This window comes from Solea senegalensis, linkage group LG20 (assembly GCF_019176455.1).
Source record: "Solea senegalensis isolate Sse05_10M linkage group LG20, IFAPA_SoseM_1, whole genome shotgun sequence".
Taxonomy (NCBI): Eukaryota; Metazoa; Chordata; class Actinopteri; order Pleuronectiformes; family Soleidae; genus Solea; species Solea senegalensis.
Window position 1 is genome coordinate 12,937,865 of NC_058039.1, and position 19,363 is coordinate 12,957,227.

The window sequence follows — 19,363 nt, forward strand, 5'->3', positions numbered from 1 at the left end:
ATGACAAATGTCCCTGTTCATTTTCTTAATATCAAGAGATCCCTTAAAAAAAACAAAAATCATTAGTCAGCACTTGGCTTGGCTCCGCTTCAGAAACGACTCATGAGTTTCTTGGCCAGTGGCCTGACCGCTGCACTAAATCTGATTAAATGTGAAAGTGGTGTTGGAGATCTCATTCTCACCAGCAGGAAAACACATACTCTCCTCCATTCATCCTCGACAGAGATGACACAAAAAAATCAATTGGTGTTAATGGTTTGAGATTAAAGCTGGTATCCGCTCATCGCTGCAGAAGTGCTTCACTGTTGAGCCTCATTTGTACATCATTATATCTTTGCATTATGGGATGTATTTTTACATTTACAATACATTTGGCACCTCTAATATCCATCCATCCATTATCCCATATATCCATCCCATACCCAGAAATCTGTCTCAGCTCTGGGGAAAAAAGCCAGGTGTATTCTGGCAGACACCTCCCATCCCCTGCCTTTGAGGTCTGGGAGGCGCTACAGATTTCCCCTGGCAAGCAAAAATATTGGTCTAATACTGGCCTGGTATTAAGTGTTATTCACTCCACAAAGTGACCACCAAGCTTTTACTGTCATTTAACCCTGTCTGTGTCAGTTTCATTTTCTCATGTCTTTCACAATTGTCTCTTATTTCCATCTCTTGTTTTTATGACAGTCTCTTATCTTATTTTAACTGTGTGGCGTTTATATGACTTCCTCTGTGTCTCCTTTTATGATTTTCATGCGGGTGAGCCAAAGGCAAATTTCCACCTTGGTGAACTATTCTATTCTATTCTATTCTATTCTATTCAATTCATCCATCCATATATATCATTTCAGACATCTGTCCATACATCCACATATCCATCTATACATCCATCCATTTATACTGTATATCCATCCATCTGTTCATCCATCCACATATCCATCTATACATCCATCCATTTATACTGTATATCCATCCATCTGTTCATCCATCCACATATCCATCTATACATCCATCCATCCATTCATACTGTATATCCATCCATTCATCCGTCCACCTTTTCACAGCAGCCATTTGTCAGGTCACAGTTGTAAAATCGCCGTTTACACACTACTGATCATTAATGTGATCAGTAGTGTGTGACCTGTGCCTGTCCAGATTAAAATATTATGTCAAAATGGCTGTTGTACAACGGACTGATGACCAGTTCTCTTGTTCTCCTCTTGTGCTGTAATAACTGATTTATTGTAATAGACTCCCATCTGAAATGTCAGTGAATATTCTGCTGTAATTTCCCCCTCAGTTCCATCATGCTGTCACTCATCCGTGTGTGTGTGTGTGTGACTCAGTAAAAGCTGGCACAGAAACTGCCATTAACTTTATTACCTCACATTTCTCTCCCCCGTTTCAATTCAGATGCCATTTACTTCTGGCAGCAGACAGCGGAGGACATCACCGTGTGTGTGCGCATGCCTGAGGGTGTCACCAAAGAGGAGGTGCAGTTCCGGCTGACACCAGACAACATCTCCATTGGAGTTCAGGGTTTTCCTCCTCTGCTGGAAGGTCAGATGTATGGAAGTGTAGACCCTGAAGGCAGCACTTGGATCATCAAAAACGACAAAAGGTTTGCAGCCTGGCATCGACACAGTTGCTGTCCCTAAATTGATCTCTGAATGTGAGCACAACGGGACACCAGCAGCGTATATAAATGACATTCTCTGACAGTTTTTATCTTAAAAAAAACATACATCTCACATATTGTACCCATTTAATGTCCATTTCAGTTACATTTTCTGGGAATACATGGAACATTTACGTTGTGTAATAATCAGATTTTAGTCGGACTAAGATGAAACTGATTCACTAGCACTAGCTTATAGAAAGATGCACCGTCACGGTCAGTAAATCTAATTTCTCCTCCGCATATTTACCCGGACTTGGCAAGTTGTCCGATTGCCTGACTCAGTCGAGCTACATCTGTAGTACGTGTAAACAAAGTGACTGAGACAGATTTATGACACTTTTCCATTATACAATTCTAGCATGACTCAGCTCCACTCAGTTTTATAGTAGGGATAGTACCTGCCACTTTTTTTAGTACCTGCTCTGGTGAGTTTCCAAGCAAGCTGAGCCAATATTAAAATGTGGCGTCAACAGACTGCTTGGCCACTGATCGGTCACTGGAAGAGTCATGAGCGCGAAGTCCGACACAAGAATCGAACCGAATAATGCGGAACTGTAGATCAGATAAAAAAGACTTAAAAATCCTGAAAGCATGCGTTAATCTCCAACATTTAGCAAGGGAATTTCTAACATCTCAATATTTAACAGAGGAGTCTGGTGTATTTAGCAACAGCACAGCTGAAAGCCGGGTCATGCTGGAAGTACCGAATCTTAATGTCTTTAATTAACTGATTCTAATGATTCAGTACACTGAAAACAACTGCTTTGCCTGTGTGTCATTCCAAACCGAGTAGAGTAGAGCCCAGTGGTGCTAGAACTGTATAATGGAAAAGCACTATTAGAATTATGAGCTTGATTATCGGAGGGTTGCGTGCTTTGTTAGACGGGGCGAAAGTGGCTCTGTTAGTAATATAGCTGTTGAATTTCTACCGATATGTCTTGCTGCACGCACTGGAGCCTAGTAAGTTGGACCTCAGTCAGGTTCACCCATGATTTTCCAAATATGGTCTGAGAACAAAACACAGCACACTGAAGAACAGGAAGGGCAGTGATTGCTAAGCAGCAGACGAGGGTTTGAAGGTGTTCTGGTTGTGAAGCTCTATTTTCCACCTTTTATATAACAACATTCACATTGATTCATTGTGGCATAACAATAAGGAATATTAAAAAAAAGACATTGACACATGGTTTGAGCAGTTTTCATAAGCACTGATTCTATTAATCTACTCGTCAATACAAGTTGCGTCATATCACCTATTTTAAGAGCCTTCATCTGTGTCTCCTTGAGCTCCGTCTTCTTCCTCTTCCTCCATTCACTGTAAAAAACATGACGTTACAAAGCCTGTTTGTTAGTTTCCTCTCGAAAGGTTTGAAGGCTGAAGTCTAAAGGATTTGATGTGAGTATTTATCCTGGAGGCTTTATTTCTTTATTTTTGTAAATAAATCTTATCCCGGCGGATCTACCAAAGATAGTCATTTAGCATTTACTGCGTGACACGTCCAGCCTGTGACCTTTTTGTTTTGCTCTTCATATCCGCTGATTGGCAGCTGTGTATATATCCGGACACACTTTCATTCATTTAATACAGCTGTTTTTTTCATGGACACTCAAAGGACATTATAGTAGCCAAACAAAATGCAAATAAGACTCGTTTTGGTTTGTTTCCATTATGAGCAAAATTTGCATTTGTGATGTAAATCTCTCCGGAAGAAACGCATCTTTGTGCATTAAGCTTATAGATTGCATTTGCATGTTCTTTTACAATGTTAATATGAAGGCCAAAAAAAAAAGGAAAGTAAAAAGCACTCCCCGTCGTGATATCGAGCATGTTTTTCTATATGGACAATAAGTGATGCTCTTTATAGATCAGACAGCTGAGCACCATCCTGCTTCCCTTTGTCCGGAGCTGAATTAACAAGCTGCCCTTTGTGTCGCTCTCATATCTTCTTATGGTTCTCCAGCTTTACACGTGGTTTTCTCCACGACAATAGAGAAGGATTGATTCAGTCTTAGGCTGGAGCTGCAGTGTGCGCTCACTGTGAAGCAGCAGGTTATTTTTGTTCCTGGAAGGAACAAAAATAGAAATAAAGCAATGTTGAATTGTTATTTCTTGGTTAAAAAAAAAAAGGGAAAGCATTTCATCCATCATTTTCCTGTCATTTTCTTATATAAGGTCATGCAATAACGTTGTAATAGTGTATTAAAATCATCAGCAGTAAGACCTTGAAAATAAGGATGTGAGGGACTTAACCGAGGATGAATTTCAACTCTGTAATGGGGTAAAATATAATTTTTTAATATCCCAAACATTTTTATGTGGAGTCATTTCCTGTATATTACGTTAGAAATATATAAAGTATCACCATAATGACAACATTGTAATATAAAATGTTTCTAATTGGAATTGTATTGATTAGCTGGTTAATTGATAAAGCCAGTATCGATAAAGTATTGATAAGTATTGATAAAGTATCAGTATCAGTAGTAGCTACTGAACTGTTATAGTCGGGGATAGACTAATATCATCTTCTCGTGTCTGAAAGCTTTTAAAAAGACATTTGTGCTGATGTATTTATGACCTAACCATAACTGGCTATTTCAAAAACATTTTACCTGTGTTTACTTAAGACTTAACATCATATTTAGGGTTTATTCATCATTTTATTTTGATGATGAATAAATTACTATTTTGATTCGTTTTCCAAGCCAGTATTAGAATATTGGCCCCAGTGTTGTATCAACTCATCCCTATGAGGAGGGAGCCATTGGGAGAACGTTCTACTCCCCAGTTAAACCAGAATGCATTAGTGAGATTGTTATGCATTCATTGCCAAACTACAGTGACACACACATAATGAAGCCCCAGCGTGACTCACCATGTCCTTGTTGCTTCACGGAGAAGTACAAACGCTCTGCCGTGACTGTTAATTCTGATAGGAACATGTGAGAGTATCATGACATGACATGACGATTACATCGATTACTAAATAAATCGGCAACTATTTTGATCATCGGTTTGAAACTTTTTTTCATGATTAAAACAAGATTTCTGATTGTTTAAGCTTCTTAAATATGAATATTTTCTTCATTTCTTCTGGATCACAAAGAAATCATTAAAAACATTTGAGAACATCATCATTTCCAGGTTTGACGAACACCGATCAACATTTTTTTTAAGGTTTTCTGACATTTTATGGACCAAGCGATTAATCGAGAATCGACAGATTAATCAATTATGAAAATAATCGTTAGTTGCAGCTTAAGTATTCTCATTTTTTTCCTTCAACCCATGAAGCCTGATCTTTATTAAATAATGTACCAGGCTCACATGTCCTAGTATTGAATTAATGTCCTCACACACAGCGCATCCTAAACAGCTCATTATTGGCTCTGTACTGTAATAAATAATAAACACATCTTATTAGTTATAGAAGTGAATAAATCAAATCGAAATGGCTGCGTTTTCTGCCTGTATGTTGCGTTGTATTTGCTTTTTTGGATTTGTGAAATTGAGTTTGTTTTTCCTGGATTTATTCCGCTGCCCGACTCCAAACTGCTCACTTCCTTCTTTAGATTGTATTTGGGTGTACGCAGCTCTGTCTGCCGTCCTCTGACCTTTCTCATCAACACTACATTATATTCCACTACACTGCTCCTGATTGGATGTTTACAGGTTGATTGCTTCATTCTCATTTGAGGTGCACTTCTCGCTCTCGGGCAATTTCTTCAAAAGTTTTTGTTTTTTTCGAAATGTCTCACTGATCATGGCTTTTAGGAAAGAGAAGTGACTCAACTCTTCCTGCTTGTAAATGCTAACTGAAGATTCCTGTGAAGCAAATGTTCTTAGTGGCTTAGAACCACTGTTCTCAAACGTGTGGTATGTGTACCACCAGTGGTACACAAGCTTCCTCTGGTGGTACTTGAAGGAAAATCAGAAATACTGTTCTAGTGTATATACCGGAGTATGTGATTATGAGTATGAGTGGAGCTTTAATAATAAATTCATCTTAATCTAATTTCACTAAACCTTCAATGTGTGTGTGTGTAGGGATCCAACTAACGTTTCTTTTTTATTTGATTCATTTGTCAATTTTTGGTCCATAAAATGTTCATGGTTTTCCCAAAAACCTATATTTTTAATGATTTCTTTGTTATATGGAGCAAAGAAAACAAGGACATATTCACATTAAAGAGGCTGTAAAAGTCCAATTAATCAATTATCAAAATAGTTTACAATTAATTGAGTTATCAATTAGTAATCAATTAGTAATAGTTTCATCCCTTCAGTGTTCCGCTCCTCCAGAGGACGAACCCCAGCCTCTCAGAGCAGAGGATTTTACTGATTTTTTTAATTATTTGAAACCAAATTTTTAAACAATTAAAGACTTTCTTAATCATTCTTAATCTTAATCACTTTGAATGAGAAATGTCATATGAATGTGTGTCCACAGCCTGGAGGTGACACTGGAGAAACGCAGCGAGGTACCTATGTGGCCGGAGCTGGTGATCGGTGACAGGAGGGGTGAGCTTGTGATGAACGAAGAGCAGGCCGCCCTGATCCATGAAAGACTGACCCACCTCACATCTGAAGACCTGGTGAGACCACAAAACTTTTTCGTTCACTTTAGTTTCTCTGGAGTCGTGACCTTACACACATTGTTTATTCAATCCACCTTTTAGCTTCACATCTTTCCTCTCTCCTACGTGGCCTCTCAACTCTGTCACTTTGCTCTTCAGCTGCTCAGAGACCTCTTCTTCCTGACGTCTTGCACACATCGTCACACTGTCCCCAGAGTCGCCACTCCCAGTCTTACATTGGACAGCATTTTAAGCCACTTCCTGTCTCACCCTCATTTTCCACCAGTATCATCAGGGTCCACTCAAGGCACACAATACAGATCAAGCCTTTTTTTTACATGTTAATAAATGCAAAACAAGTGTTGCCATAGCCTCAGATTTGTATTGCTCTCTCTCCTTTCTGTGCAGAACGGAAACCCTGACAAGGACAAGCCCGCTTGTAACATTCAAGAGCTGGAGGACTGTGATGGGTTCCCAGAAGACAGCTCCAGCCTCACACACTTTGACGGAGAATCACTCAAGCCCACTCAGGTGGTGAGTAACATCTCACTGCTTCTCTCGCAACCACTTTGAGTCTCCAATCCTTCAGGTCTGAGTGATCCTGTTTAACATTTTCAGTCATTTCGGCCGTCTCCTTCCATTTCTCATTCCCCCTTCAAGTGTGCTGTTGGCTACCTGATGCTCACTGCCTCTGTGAGAGCCTGTTTTTATTCAGCCCAGCTCCAAGCGAGCCTGTGAGCCACTGCTGGCTTTGGCTTTCACAAGCCACTCAAGCAAAGAGCACCCCATAAGCCCAGTAAATAAGGAACATTCATGCCCACTTCATCTGCATCACCTTTGTGACAGGAATAGTAAGAACTTGCACCAGTGGAGCTGGTTTTTAGATATATATATATATATGTATATATATGTATATGTATATGTATATGTATATATATATGTATATGTATATGTGTATATATATATATATATATATGTATATGTATATGTATATATATACATATATATGTATATATATATATATACACATACATATATGTGTATATATATATACTGTATATTATTTTTTTTTATTATTATTTTTTTCAGTTAACTAATTTAATTTAAACCAAATTCTCACTTTACCCAGTAATGGACTATTTTCCATTTCTAAACAAAGAACGCACAAGCTAACATTCTTAAGGATTTTTTTTACAGCAAGACCTTGGGCTTGAGGGTTTGCTAACATTTAATTTGAAATTCTACACATTCATAAAATCAACCTTGTATTTTATTTTTGTAAGTGAGTTTAAAAATCGAAAGGATTAATAAAGGTTGAAGCATGGATGTATTATAAGAACTGGACAGAGCACCGCCCCCTCTGCCTTGAAGACAATTTTGTCATGGTGGCCTCTCGTGGTACTGCAACAAAAAATACTCATGCGGCCCAAAAAGCAATTTTCCCATTGACCACAATAGTAAAAGAGACGCCTGTGAAAGTGTCCACAGGACACCTCGAAAACATGGACATAGGCATGTGTAGATATTTATATAATATATTTTTAATTCATGGAGTTTCACATTTGTAAAACCTTCATAAAGACCATAACAAGCCAAGATAAATCTTATTTCTCAGAGTGACGTCACAGGTGTGTACGAGCGTGGCCATGTGGCGTCGCGGGAAGGGCTACTGTCAGGGAAGTGTACGATGTGAAAACTTTATGAGAAATGTGAATAAATGAAGGCAATGAAGGGTTTTCTTTTAAATTTTTTTTAAATATTAGGACAAAACAGGTTTTAGTTATTTATACGTGGCTCATTGGGATTTATTTTTAAACTTATTATTGTTGGATTACCAAGCTGCTGTGTGGATTCATACTGACATTTTGAACACGGGGCAGATGACAGTGTGGACTGTGGAGCTGTGCCGTGTGATGCATTGAGACCTGCGGTCACTTCACCACTGATCCCCGGGGAGGCTGCTTGTCTTATGGTCCCGATCAGTTCATAAAGTTACTGATAAATGTGATGAACACATAAATTAGAGTTGAAGACAAAGATGTTGAGTGAAATAATCTGGAGTTATAGCATGAGTCTGCAGGTTTTCTGGCCTGACTTTATTTTAATATTGTATGATTATTATATTAACCATACATTGTAATTATAACAATAAGCTTTATTTGTAAACCACCTATGCAAAAACAGTTAGATATTTGAACTTTGAAATTTAAAGCAAAATACAAAGCATAGCAATGACACCAACATCATATTCAATTAGATAGTTTTTTTAATCATCATAAAAGTACTTAATGTTATCATTATTTTCTTGGACAATACTATTTAAAATCCCTGAGTTCTGTGACAGCAACATTTTTGAAAAATCAAATGTCCAAGAAAACAACATAATTCCTGTAACAACACATATAAACTAATAGCCACGGTCAATTAAATGAACCATTAAATTGATCATTTTAAACTGTAATGCCCTTATACTTTTCAGTTTACTGTATTCACTATCGTTGGTTTTGACATTCATTTACAAATCCATGGTTTGAAGCCCGAAGCGAACGTGCAATTGGTATTCATGAAAACTGCTTGCACAAGTCAGTAGCATACTCCCATCATGCCTTTCGCGGTTTATCGACGCACCGAGCAAGTCGATAAACTTACTTCCCATAAAGCCGAGAGGCATTATGGGAGTAACACTACTGTGCATGCTGTATGGGCCGCACAACCCGGAAATAAACCAGGAAGTCAGAAACTTTGTTGGCATATGTGCTGGGTGAGCAATTCTATAGGAATATCCAGTTCTTATTATACATCCATGGGTTGAAGTCTGTCTTTTTTTCCATCCAGAACAGAACATGTGAGAGAAAAACTGCCACAATCATTCCTCAGCTTTACTTTTCAAGGTGAAAAATCTACGTGTCGCATGTCGAAGATTTACTTCAACACTGGTCGATGCATTTTTATCTCAAAACCGGCTTAGACATCTTTGGATTTTAAAAGCTGAGGTCATCCGTGGACATTGGTCTTCGTCCAACACTGGTGCTCCTCTTTCAGTTTCTGTTTCAATGGACAAAATAACCTCTGTGTTTATGGTTAAGGTTAATCTAAAAAAAACACCACAAAGACTCAAAAGTCTGAGTGAAAAAGAAGCCATTCATTATATAATGAAAGGCTGATAATGAGTATTAAATGTAATGCACAATGTTTGTGATGAAGAGTTGGAAGTATATAAAAGCCCTTTATGTTTCCTCCTCCATTTATGCTGCTAAAGTGCACCCTGGTTGAGCCGCAGCCTTATAATCCTATGTGTACACCATCCTCCATTTGAAGGACAGTTTGGTCTGCATATGTATATGTGAGTCAGCGCCTATATGTTTGGCATACAGTAAGCCATACTTTTTCCTTTCTTTACTCTTTCCCCCCTCACCGTATCTGCTTTAATCCTTCATTTGCTTACTCGTACCACTATGACAAACTTCTTTTTCTCTTTTCTAATTTTAAAACCAAAATGACGTCTTGAAGTTTAACAAATAGGAACACAAACACAATTTAAATCTCAATCTTATATCAAATCATTAGTGCAATTTGATTTCTGCTCCCCGTACTACATCTGCATATTTCCTAAATATGTAGCTCAATCAGTCACACTAATAATGCACAAATAGCACTACTTTACACACACACACACTTTCTCACACACAGCTATACATACTTTACAGTACACAGTCAAATTCAATTCAAAAGCATACAATAAGGAAACTGAATAAATAATTGGATTGATATAGAAACAGGATCGATGTATGTAAAATCCCCACACAAAGGGACAAATGAATGCAATTTTTAACATTTTTAAAAAATATATAGACATGGTTCAAACATCTTGAATTTTGTGCAAGAAGAAAGTTAAGGGGATATTTAGGTAAATATCTCCCTCCTCCTTGTTACGACCCCACCTACTGTTCACCCAACACCTGTAGACAAGGAGCTAACGTTAGCTCATCATGTCGACGGTTTGGCAGTATTTACCAGTTAGCTCCATTAGCATTGTTAGCTGCACTAGCTCTGCCTACAGTCAAACTGGAGCTGGCGCGACAACTAACCAGCGTACCTGTGTCCTGCGTATGCATGCCTCTGTTTTTAAAGTTTAGCGTTACTTCAGAGACTCATTTTAACAATCTAGAGTCATGTAAAAATGATGTCACGCGTGTCCTTTCCCCGTCAGTCGTCATGGAAACATGAAGCTCTGCCAGTGCTGCGGTGTTTGGACCAAAGTCAAAACAAACGTACAAACTGACAAACAAAATAACATATCACTGGTAAAAATAAATGGTGTCCATTTGCTGTATTTGTTCATGTTTTACAGAGGGTTTAAGCTGAGCCAAACCCTACCATCAATGATAATCATATCACAGTCATGCAGGCATGATATATTTTCTTTATAACACACTGGTATCGGTATCGGTACTCTGTATCGGCCGATGCCCACAGCACAAGTATTGGAATTGGTATCGGGAGGGAAAAAATGGTATTGGAACATCTGTAATTGCTTGATATGTAGACTAGGCGTAGACTGTCTCTCTTTACCAGTTCCACTGTATTGTAATGTTGTATTTTAACGTTGGCGAAAATGGTGTATTTTCTCAGGTGATACTTGGGGTAAGAAATTTGACAACCACCGGTCTTACACATGTGAAATGCACTCAGTAAATGTCATTTTCGGGGGAATTTTCTGGAACATCTTACATTGTGCTATTAATTACAATGACACATAGCAGAGATTAAGAAATATGAGCTTGTTTCTTGGTTTGCGCCAGGTGTAATTTTTACAGATTTTAATGTGAATTATTAGTGGTTCGCATTAGTGGACTGATTATTGCCCGGCTGATTTTTAGGGGCCGATAATATGTATTTGTGCTTTATTTTAACGATTTCCTTACGATGGGAACACCTGGCTCCTAATCTCAGGGTTCTGTGCGGGCCAGTCAAGTTCTTCCACACCAAACTCAAAGTTAAACCATGTCTTTATAGTCCTTTATAGTCCTATAGTCCCAACAAAGTTGGAAGCATAGCATTGTCCAAAATGTCTTGGTACATTGGAGATAACGGAACTAGACCAACGCTGGATTGAAACACCTTAATTCAATACTCAACAGTTGCGGACAAATACTTTTGTCGATGTAATGTGTGTTCATGCCTGTGGATCCGAAGGCGAGCGATGGAAGCCTGGCTGACCACGACATGAAGAGCTTTGCAGACATTCAGTCGAGTTCTTATGATAGAGTGCATGAGATTAATGCCTCGGCATATACTGTATGTACTGCTAAAGTCTGTCTGTCTAAATGATGACACCAGCCGGACACAGTGTATCATAAGCTCCATTGTCATGGTTTGCGTAAGCGCTGGTGTGACGCCACTGTTGACACAAAGATGGTGTGAAACCTGTTTGCTCTCGGGTGCCGACAGGACAGTGGCGTGTTCAGAAATCACATGTCATATCTGATCATGTCTGACGTGAAAACCATCTGGTTTCAGTGGAAGTAAATGCGTGGGTGGTTTTAAAAGGCTCATCGTCATGGACACAGAGAGAGAGAGTCTAAATAAATAGTTTCCCTTTCGTCCTTCCTCGTTGTCCTGTGGCTCTGAAGGCGAGTGAGCAGCATCAGCAGCAGCAGCAGCCTTAACAGGAACATGACGCCAACAGTGGAGGCGATGACAGAGAGTTGACATTTTGGCTGTTATTACAGACATCTGGCCTCTGTGTGCAGGTGCAAGTGCTTTTCATTTCGTAATGTCACTCATTTCCTGTCCTTCAAAGCCTCTAAACCTCTTTGATGAAAATAAGTTTTCACTAAAAGCTTTTTTACAGACTGAGTCAGGCGACTCCCAGTAATTCACTCTCAGTACTTGTCTGTGCTTTTTTATTAATAGTATTATGGGCAAACAAAATCACAGTGCTACCTATAGTTTGGTTTGGTTTATGTGCGGCTTTTCACCAAATTTAAATATACCTTATTATAAACCACCTATTGTTTTTCTTTAGATTATTTTATTATTATATATTATATAATTTTTGAGGGGGTTAAGATCAATAAATACTCTAGAACCTTTGCACGGACGTCAGGTGAGGCAAAAATGTGATAGTGGCATAGAGCATGGACCTGTGTGTTGGCATTAAGGCTCAATAGCGCCCCCGATTGAAAGTCTTTGAAACTTGCTGAGTTTGTCGCCCTCACTCTTAAGTGCCTCCCTTTTGACCAAACAGGAAGTCGGCCATGTTGGATTTTGCGTCCATTTTGGCACTTTGCACACACTTTGTAAATGAACGAACTCATCTGAGCAGGTTCATCATACGTACCAACATAAAAACAAATCTGTCAACTTCGTCACTGGACACATGAAAGATGAATAGTTATCAAAAGGTTTTGCAGATCCAAAAGGGCACGGCCACAGCAACCAATCAGAATTTATGCGTACGTAAGTTCCCCAATGAAACAGGAAGTGCCACAACAGACTGATCCTGAACACGTCGACGAATGGGGGTTAACGTGCACAAATACTCTGGAAACGTCGTTGGCACAATTTTTTAAAAATATGAGACAATTAACAATCACTTAAACTGACAAAGAAAGGGTTAATTTGCATTCAAAACTGCTTCTTTCTGTTTTGTAGGTGTAGATTTTTCTGATCAGTTGCCTTCAGATCAGATGTTCTATACTTAACAAATAAACTGAGACTCACAGATGTTGGTGCTGAATCATGTGTGCAGGGCATTATTTTATATTTATTTATTTTTCATTTTTGGCAGTGGGAGAAAGTAGAGACACGTCATCTATCTTTATTCACAGCATAGCTTTTGGCTTAAATACCTACATTTGATTGTGGAAAAAATATCACATCAGTCATTTTTACTTCCCTGGACATCGAAGGACATAAAACATGATATAATACAGTAAATGTTTCAGTAATTAATTAAATGTATCCCCCTTCTTTCTACGTTACAGGGTTATTCTACGTTAATACATTCAACTTCATAAATGGTAGACTACTGTAGTGAAGTGCTTTGTCATTCATTTTTAAAAACCCTTGGCACTGAGCTTATCTGTAGTTGTTTTGTTATTCCTTATCTTGAATTCATTTTCTCCTTTGCACCATTTTTTTCTGTGTTTTAAAATGTAATCTTGTGCATGGTTTGGCTTCTGGCACCGAAATCCTCGTCATTCAATAATGATTTTTGTCAAGAAACTAAAGTAGATCCGACTCTCTGCTGTTATTTTACAGTTACTGATCTGTTTACTTTGTCTTGGTATGTCTTGTCCTATGAGAAAAACCTCATAATCCAGACCTGAGGTTTTGCTGTCAAATAATGAGGGGGGAAAAAAAGCCCAGTCCAAGGTGTCAGAGGAAATGGTTTTATTTTCCAAGACCCAGTGGCATTGATAGAGTCAGTCATACACTTTATTAGTCATCAAATAACACTGCTTAGTCACTGGCTTTGAAAAGGAAAAAAAGCAATTTAACAGTATCCGGTATTCCATGTTTGTGTGTGCGTGTGTGTGGTTAAATAGTTTTTCTTTGATGATTTAGTTTTTAATCAAAATGGCAGGTGGAGGTGGAGACTTTTACACAATTTAAGACAACTTTATTCTGTCGTTCGGTCAAAGAAAGTCACACCGTTGGACGTCGCTCTTGTGACTCTTCCAGTGCAGTCTGTACATGTTGGTATCGGCTCAGCTTGCTTGGAACCTCACTGGGTACCAAATAAAGCACCAGGTACCGAGTAGTGCAAGGATTTCCATGTATTCTGCCACATGTAGTCTTTTTTTTATTAATTTTGGTCTCTGTTTGCTGTGTCTCCCACGTGACTTGTAGGAACCTCGGCAGAACAGCTGCCATAAAGAGCATCCCTAATGGAAAAGCAAACATTTGAATTTATATAGAATAGAAAGTTAGAATGTTAGACACGTTCGGTCAGGTTTGTCCCTTGTGGCGGCGCGCTCGGTCGCAGCTGCTCCGATACTGTCTGACCTAGAAATTTCGTTGTGCAATGACCATTAGGCTGATTTCCTTTCCTTCTTTTTAAAAAAATAATTATAAAACAGAGTAGAGTCGTATAACGTAAAAGCACCATATCTTATCTCAGACCACAGTCGGGTTAAGCCCTTGTCATTAAACTGTATTTATCACACTTTGTTGTCGCTTGTTCGACTCTGAATCAACGGGCTTCACTCGAGTATGTCGCTCACGACTGTCACATGCTCTCAGTCAAACACACAAGTGGCAAGAAAATGAGTTTTTGAGTGGAGGAGTGATGGTTTGCTAAATGGCTTGTCAATGTGCGCACACCATCAAGCATCCATCACCACCACCACCAACAACAACATATGGGCTGAAGTTTCAATGCCTGTCAAGTGTCTGTCGAGATGGACGAGGCTGCACCGCCTGACAGACTCGGTTACGTGTCGGCGGGCGGATTCGCAGGAGGTGTGTTGACTCAGGGTGTCGAGGATCAGTGTGAAACAGGCAGATGTCGAAGAGCGATAGCGTCACAGCAATGGTCATTTTCTGTCCGAGACAAACGGAGGCAGAGGCCAGAATAGCAGCAGCGCTCACACTGGGCTGTTACGTCAAGCACATTTGTCAGAGTGAGATGACTGCGCGGCAAATAAATAGACTTTTATGGCTGTTATCACACCGCGATCGAGACAGAGCCTCGGCTAGTACAGCCAAGGTCAATTTGAAGATGGAGAACTGCCTCTGATGGGAATCTCTCATGTGGGAAGAAGCATGTAGAAAAAACTGTTATTGATGGGTTTTTTTTATCATCTTGTATCAACAACATAAACAGAGGAACAACAATCCTGTGAAAATTAGTTGGTATCAACACATTTCTCTATTATTTTCAAACTGGAGTTGTCGACTTTTATTCTTTTTTTGAGGTCAGGATTTCTGAGAGAGACCCGAGAACAAAGAGCAACTAAAAAAACACAAACAACAGATGAGACCAGAATCATAAAATACATGAAATATTAAAATGAAACAGCCTGCAATGGGTATGGAACACTGATGCAAAAGACCAGTATTGAGGGCAAAATGTATTATGTATTAACAAAAAAGATGGAACTTATATTTAGTGTGTTTCCCAAAGGCTGGGTTGAGACCCAAAGTTGGGGCGTGGTTGATTTTTATTTATTTTTTTTTAATTTGCAGACTTTTCCCAACCTTTTAATTCAGATGTATGTGTATATGTTATAAATGATGTGCTTTAAGATAGGTTTCAATCAATTTTATGAAACATCGACACCAATTCAAAATTGTATTACATCTGTGTATTTAAATTTTTGTCACAGTAATTTGCCATCTTTTAAAAGCGGATTCCTTATGGTTCAGACAGGATGCATAATCATATTCACCACACAATTTTTGTATTTTTAATATACACGACCTGAGTCACTGAGGTGAAATCTGTGTAACGAAACTTCTAAACCACCTTTTTTGTTCTAGGCGTCAACCAGTGTATGTGTGTAATGTCATCTGTTGATCCAGGTGTCTTCACAGTGTAGCATGAAGAATAGAAATGATCCAAATATTGTCTCTCTGTGTCCAGGTGAATCTGAGCAGCCATCAGTACCTGTTCACCGTGGACGTGAATCCGTCGGAAATGCCCTGCCTCTGTCTCCGACACGACGTGGACGCTCTGGTGTGGCAGCCGCGTCCCGAGCAGCCGAGTAACATGTGGGAGCACGTCGCCACCTTCAACGCCCTGGGTAAGAGCTGCACACAACGACAGGGGTCGAACACATAGCTATTAGTGACCCCCAGTGGTGAGACTACATCAGTTTGTTACCATGGCAGTCGTAGCTGGTTTGTTCATTCAGGCTGCTGTAAAAACATGGTGGCACAAGATGGCTGCCACAGTAAAGCAAGGCCCTTTGCCCGAAGTCCACGGAAAAAGCTATAAAACTTTGAAAAGCTTATAATATTTGTATTTGAGGAGTTTTTTTTGTTTATTGACTGTAGACTCCATCTTCTTGTATAAAGAGCAAGTTCAGGGGAATCCATTTTGTATTGAATCTGCTTTTTAATTCACACAGAACCATCTTCTCCACCATCGCTTTGGTGTATTTCCGTGGCAGCACTACAGCGCCACACACAGGCCTGGCATATATGTGTCTATGAAGATGCTACGTTTATGGAAGGATATGGCTTCTCAAATGTTGCATTTTTGTATGTATATATATGTATGTATGTATATATATATATATCTATCTATCTATATATATCTATCTATCTATATATATATATATATATATATATATATATATATATATATATATATATATATATATATACATATAAATAAATCATGAAGATTTCACATTATTTGGGTCCCTTTAACAATCAATATATTTTTTGTATATATCTGCTGCACTGCAGAGTTTCATCATCGTGATGATTTGACACGCACTTTATCTTTATCAAGTAACTACAGTCTCTTTGGGTTTGGATGTTACACTCGGCTGTGCTGTGATTAATTGTGCAGCCCTTCTCTCTAATCTCTTTGCCGACTTATTCTGTTGCACTGACACACGATGTGATGTTTACTTCCCCCTTTTTTTTTTAAGTTCGTACTAGTACAGTCCCCTTATTCTTTTACTGATATCTCTTGAATTTATTATCCAAACATGCGTCACCTGCCAAGTTTCAATCCCATAAAGCGAACCATTTGACAGTTATGGGATTAAAAGTCACATGGACTTTCCTCACGTTTATAGGTCGATGTGAGTGGTCCAGTCATCTTATCTTATCTTATTAGCCCGAGCACGAGCGTGCGATCAGAGGTTTCACTGAACAACAGTCTCATTTCCATTTTTGATAAATCACAGCAGCTCCAGCTGAATAATTCATCCTCAAAGCCATTAACTCTGTTTACATCTGCCGTCCCGCGGCTCCGCTGCCTACAGCGCTGCACTGGAAAGATGGAGGGACGTCTTAAATGGCTGCAGTTGACGATGAGAGGGAGTTAACGCTGACACTGATTGTAGTTTGAAAGAGACATGGATGTTGTTTGAAAACAGGGCCATTAACAGATCTCTCTCCCTATGGTGCACATTAACCATTCAAATCAGTCTGCGTGATGTGGTGGATTATATTTTCGCTTCATAGATTAATCCCTCGTGAGACTCTTGGCTAAGATACACTATTTTTTAAGGCTGCAACCATTTATCGATTACTAATTTTAATTACGTTTAATAATTAAAACAAGCCTTTTGACTTCTTAGCTTCTTAAATGTGAATATGTTTGGGATTATTTGCTCATTAAAACCGATTACATTTGGTTTGTGGAGAAAACAACACATTTGAGATGATTTTTTGACATTTTGTGGAGCAAGTGGAAGATGCTCACAATCGATCACAATTTAAATATCTATCGCCCCCCTGTGGTCTTCGGAGTAATCAAAGAATGGATTAATGTTACAGTGTGCATGTTTCTGAACTGATTTATTCTCCGTCTTTGCAGGATACGTCCAGGCGTCCAAACAAGCCAAAAAATTTGCAGCCTGCGCTCCGAACTTTTCCTACTCTTCGATTTGCGAGTGTCTCTGTCGCGCCTTCATCTACCGCCAGCCGTCGCCCGTGGAGACGGTGCTCTTCAACCGGAAGCAGGGCCGCCAGGTGGCTCAGGTTGCCAAGCAACAGGTGGCCAGTCTGGACTGCGACAAACCCATCCTGGGCTTCAGGGCGACCAATGAAAGACTGTACGTCCTGACCCCTGGTAACCTCTTTGTTCTTAAGGTCAATAACAATTAGGTTAAAGTCGCCTCGTTTGCCTCTAAAAGCCTCTCATTCCACACTGAACATTTGTTTTCTTCTACAACAGCAACAAAAAAAGACTACATCTGTCAACAAGGAGGTTTTCATTCCCTTCAATTTTCATTTTTTATGCTGCAAATCTTCATTTGCAGTTTGGAAAATATCAACAAAACCATAATAAATATTCACAAGCTGATGTTCTTAAACATTTATTGGGGGGAAAAAATGATTGAATAATATTATTTACACTGTTCATATATATATACATATACATTTCAGTAACCTTTTAAAGCTGGGGTAGGCAACATTGTGTTGGTCAATAATTCCATAATATCCATTTCACAAGATATTAATCATGTGAAATCAGAGAAAAGTAGACCTTTTGACTTTGACTTATAGGACAGCTCAGAGCGAGACAGTGCGCCTCCTATTGGCTGGCCCTGAGTCGCACCTGTCTTTGCTTTTAACTGTTAAAAAAAGGAAAATGTAGACACTTAATGTAATAAGACATTGTCATTACGGGCTTTTCAGAGATGGAGTGATTGCCTTGGGGTCATCTGTCATGTGTGAAGAGTGTGCACCTGTCCATGCTCATCTGGTGGGCGGAGCCTAGGTCCAGTGTCTGAGAATTAGTGACATTTAATGGTGAAAATGTAGATTGTAAGAACAATTTCCCACTCTCCATTCTCTTTCCTAAACTCATCAGAAGGCCTGTCACAATGATTTCAAATGTTGGATGTTTTTACACAGAATTACGGGTCCTTAATCCTTGGAAAAGGTGACTACAGACTACAGCGCTACACATCAGGGAACTATGATGGCCTTCACATTCCGCGATGGATGTTGTTCGCCTTTGTTTACGTCATAAGCTTCTGCTTTTAAACGTGAAAAATGCACTCTGGCTGGTTCGTCCATTCAGGATACTGTAAAAACAAATGGCGCCCTCAGTATAGCAAGGTTTTATTTAAAGTATTTATAATATAAAACATTTATTTGAAGGCTACAAGAACCAAATTACTATATCAATACATTTACAGTGCTAGAAACTGTACATCTGATGATGAATAATGAGTTCTCTGAAGACTTTGTGTGCGTGCGTGTGTGTGTGTGTGTGTGTCACACTGATGGTGGTTGTCAGATGGTCAGTGGGGAGTAGGAGGGTGAAGGGGGAGGAAATCCTTCACACACGCGTCCGTTTTTATTCCCATTCATTTACATAAACACGTTTTACAAATCACACTTGGCTCTTTTTGCCTTTGACTCCAACTTGGACATATCGCTGGATGAATTCTCCAGTGGGACAAA

The 19,363-nt window shown here is 39.1% G+C and overlaps 1 protein-coding gene across 1 annotated transcript in view; it reads left to right on the top strand.

Moving 5' to 3' along the window:
• Positions 1-18,254, top strand: part of nudcd1 (NudC domain containing 1) — a 34,100-nt gene extending 15,846 nt beyond the window's left edge. Inside the window, exons 6-10 of the mRNA XM_044052983.1 lie at positions 1,414-1,621; positions 6,133-6,277; positions 6,668-6,793; positions 15,852-16,011; positions 17,766-18,254. Of these exons, the coding sequence (XP_043908918.1) occupies positions 1,414-1,621; positions 6,133-6,277; positions 6,668-6,793; positions 15,852-16,011; positions 17,766-18,055 (929 nt within the window). The 3' untranslated portion in view covers positions 18,056-18,254. The remainder of the gene's footprint in view (positions 1-1,413; positions 1,622-6,132; positions 6,278-6,667; positions 6,794-15,851; positions 16,012-17,765) is intronic.
• Positions 18,255-19,363: the final 1,109 nt, after the last annotated feature.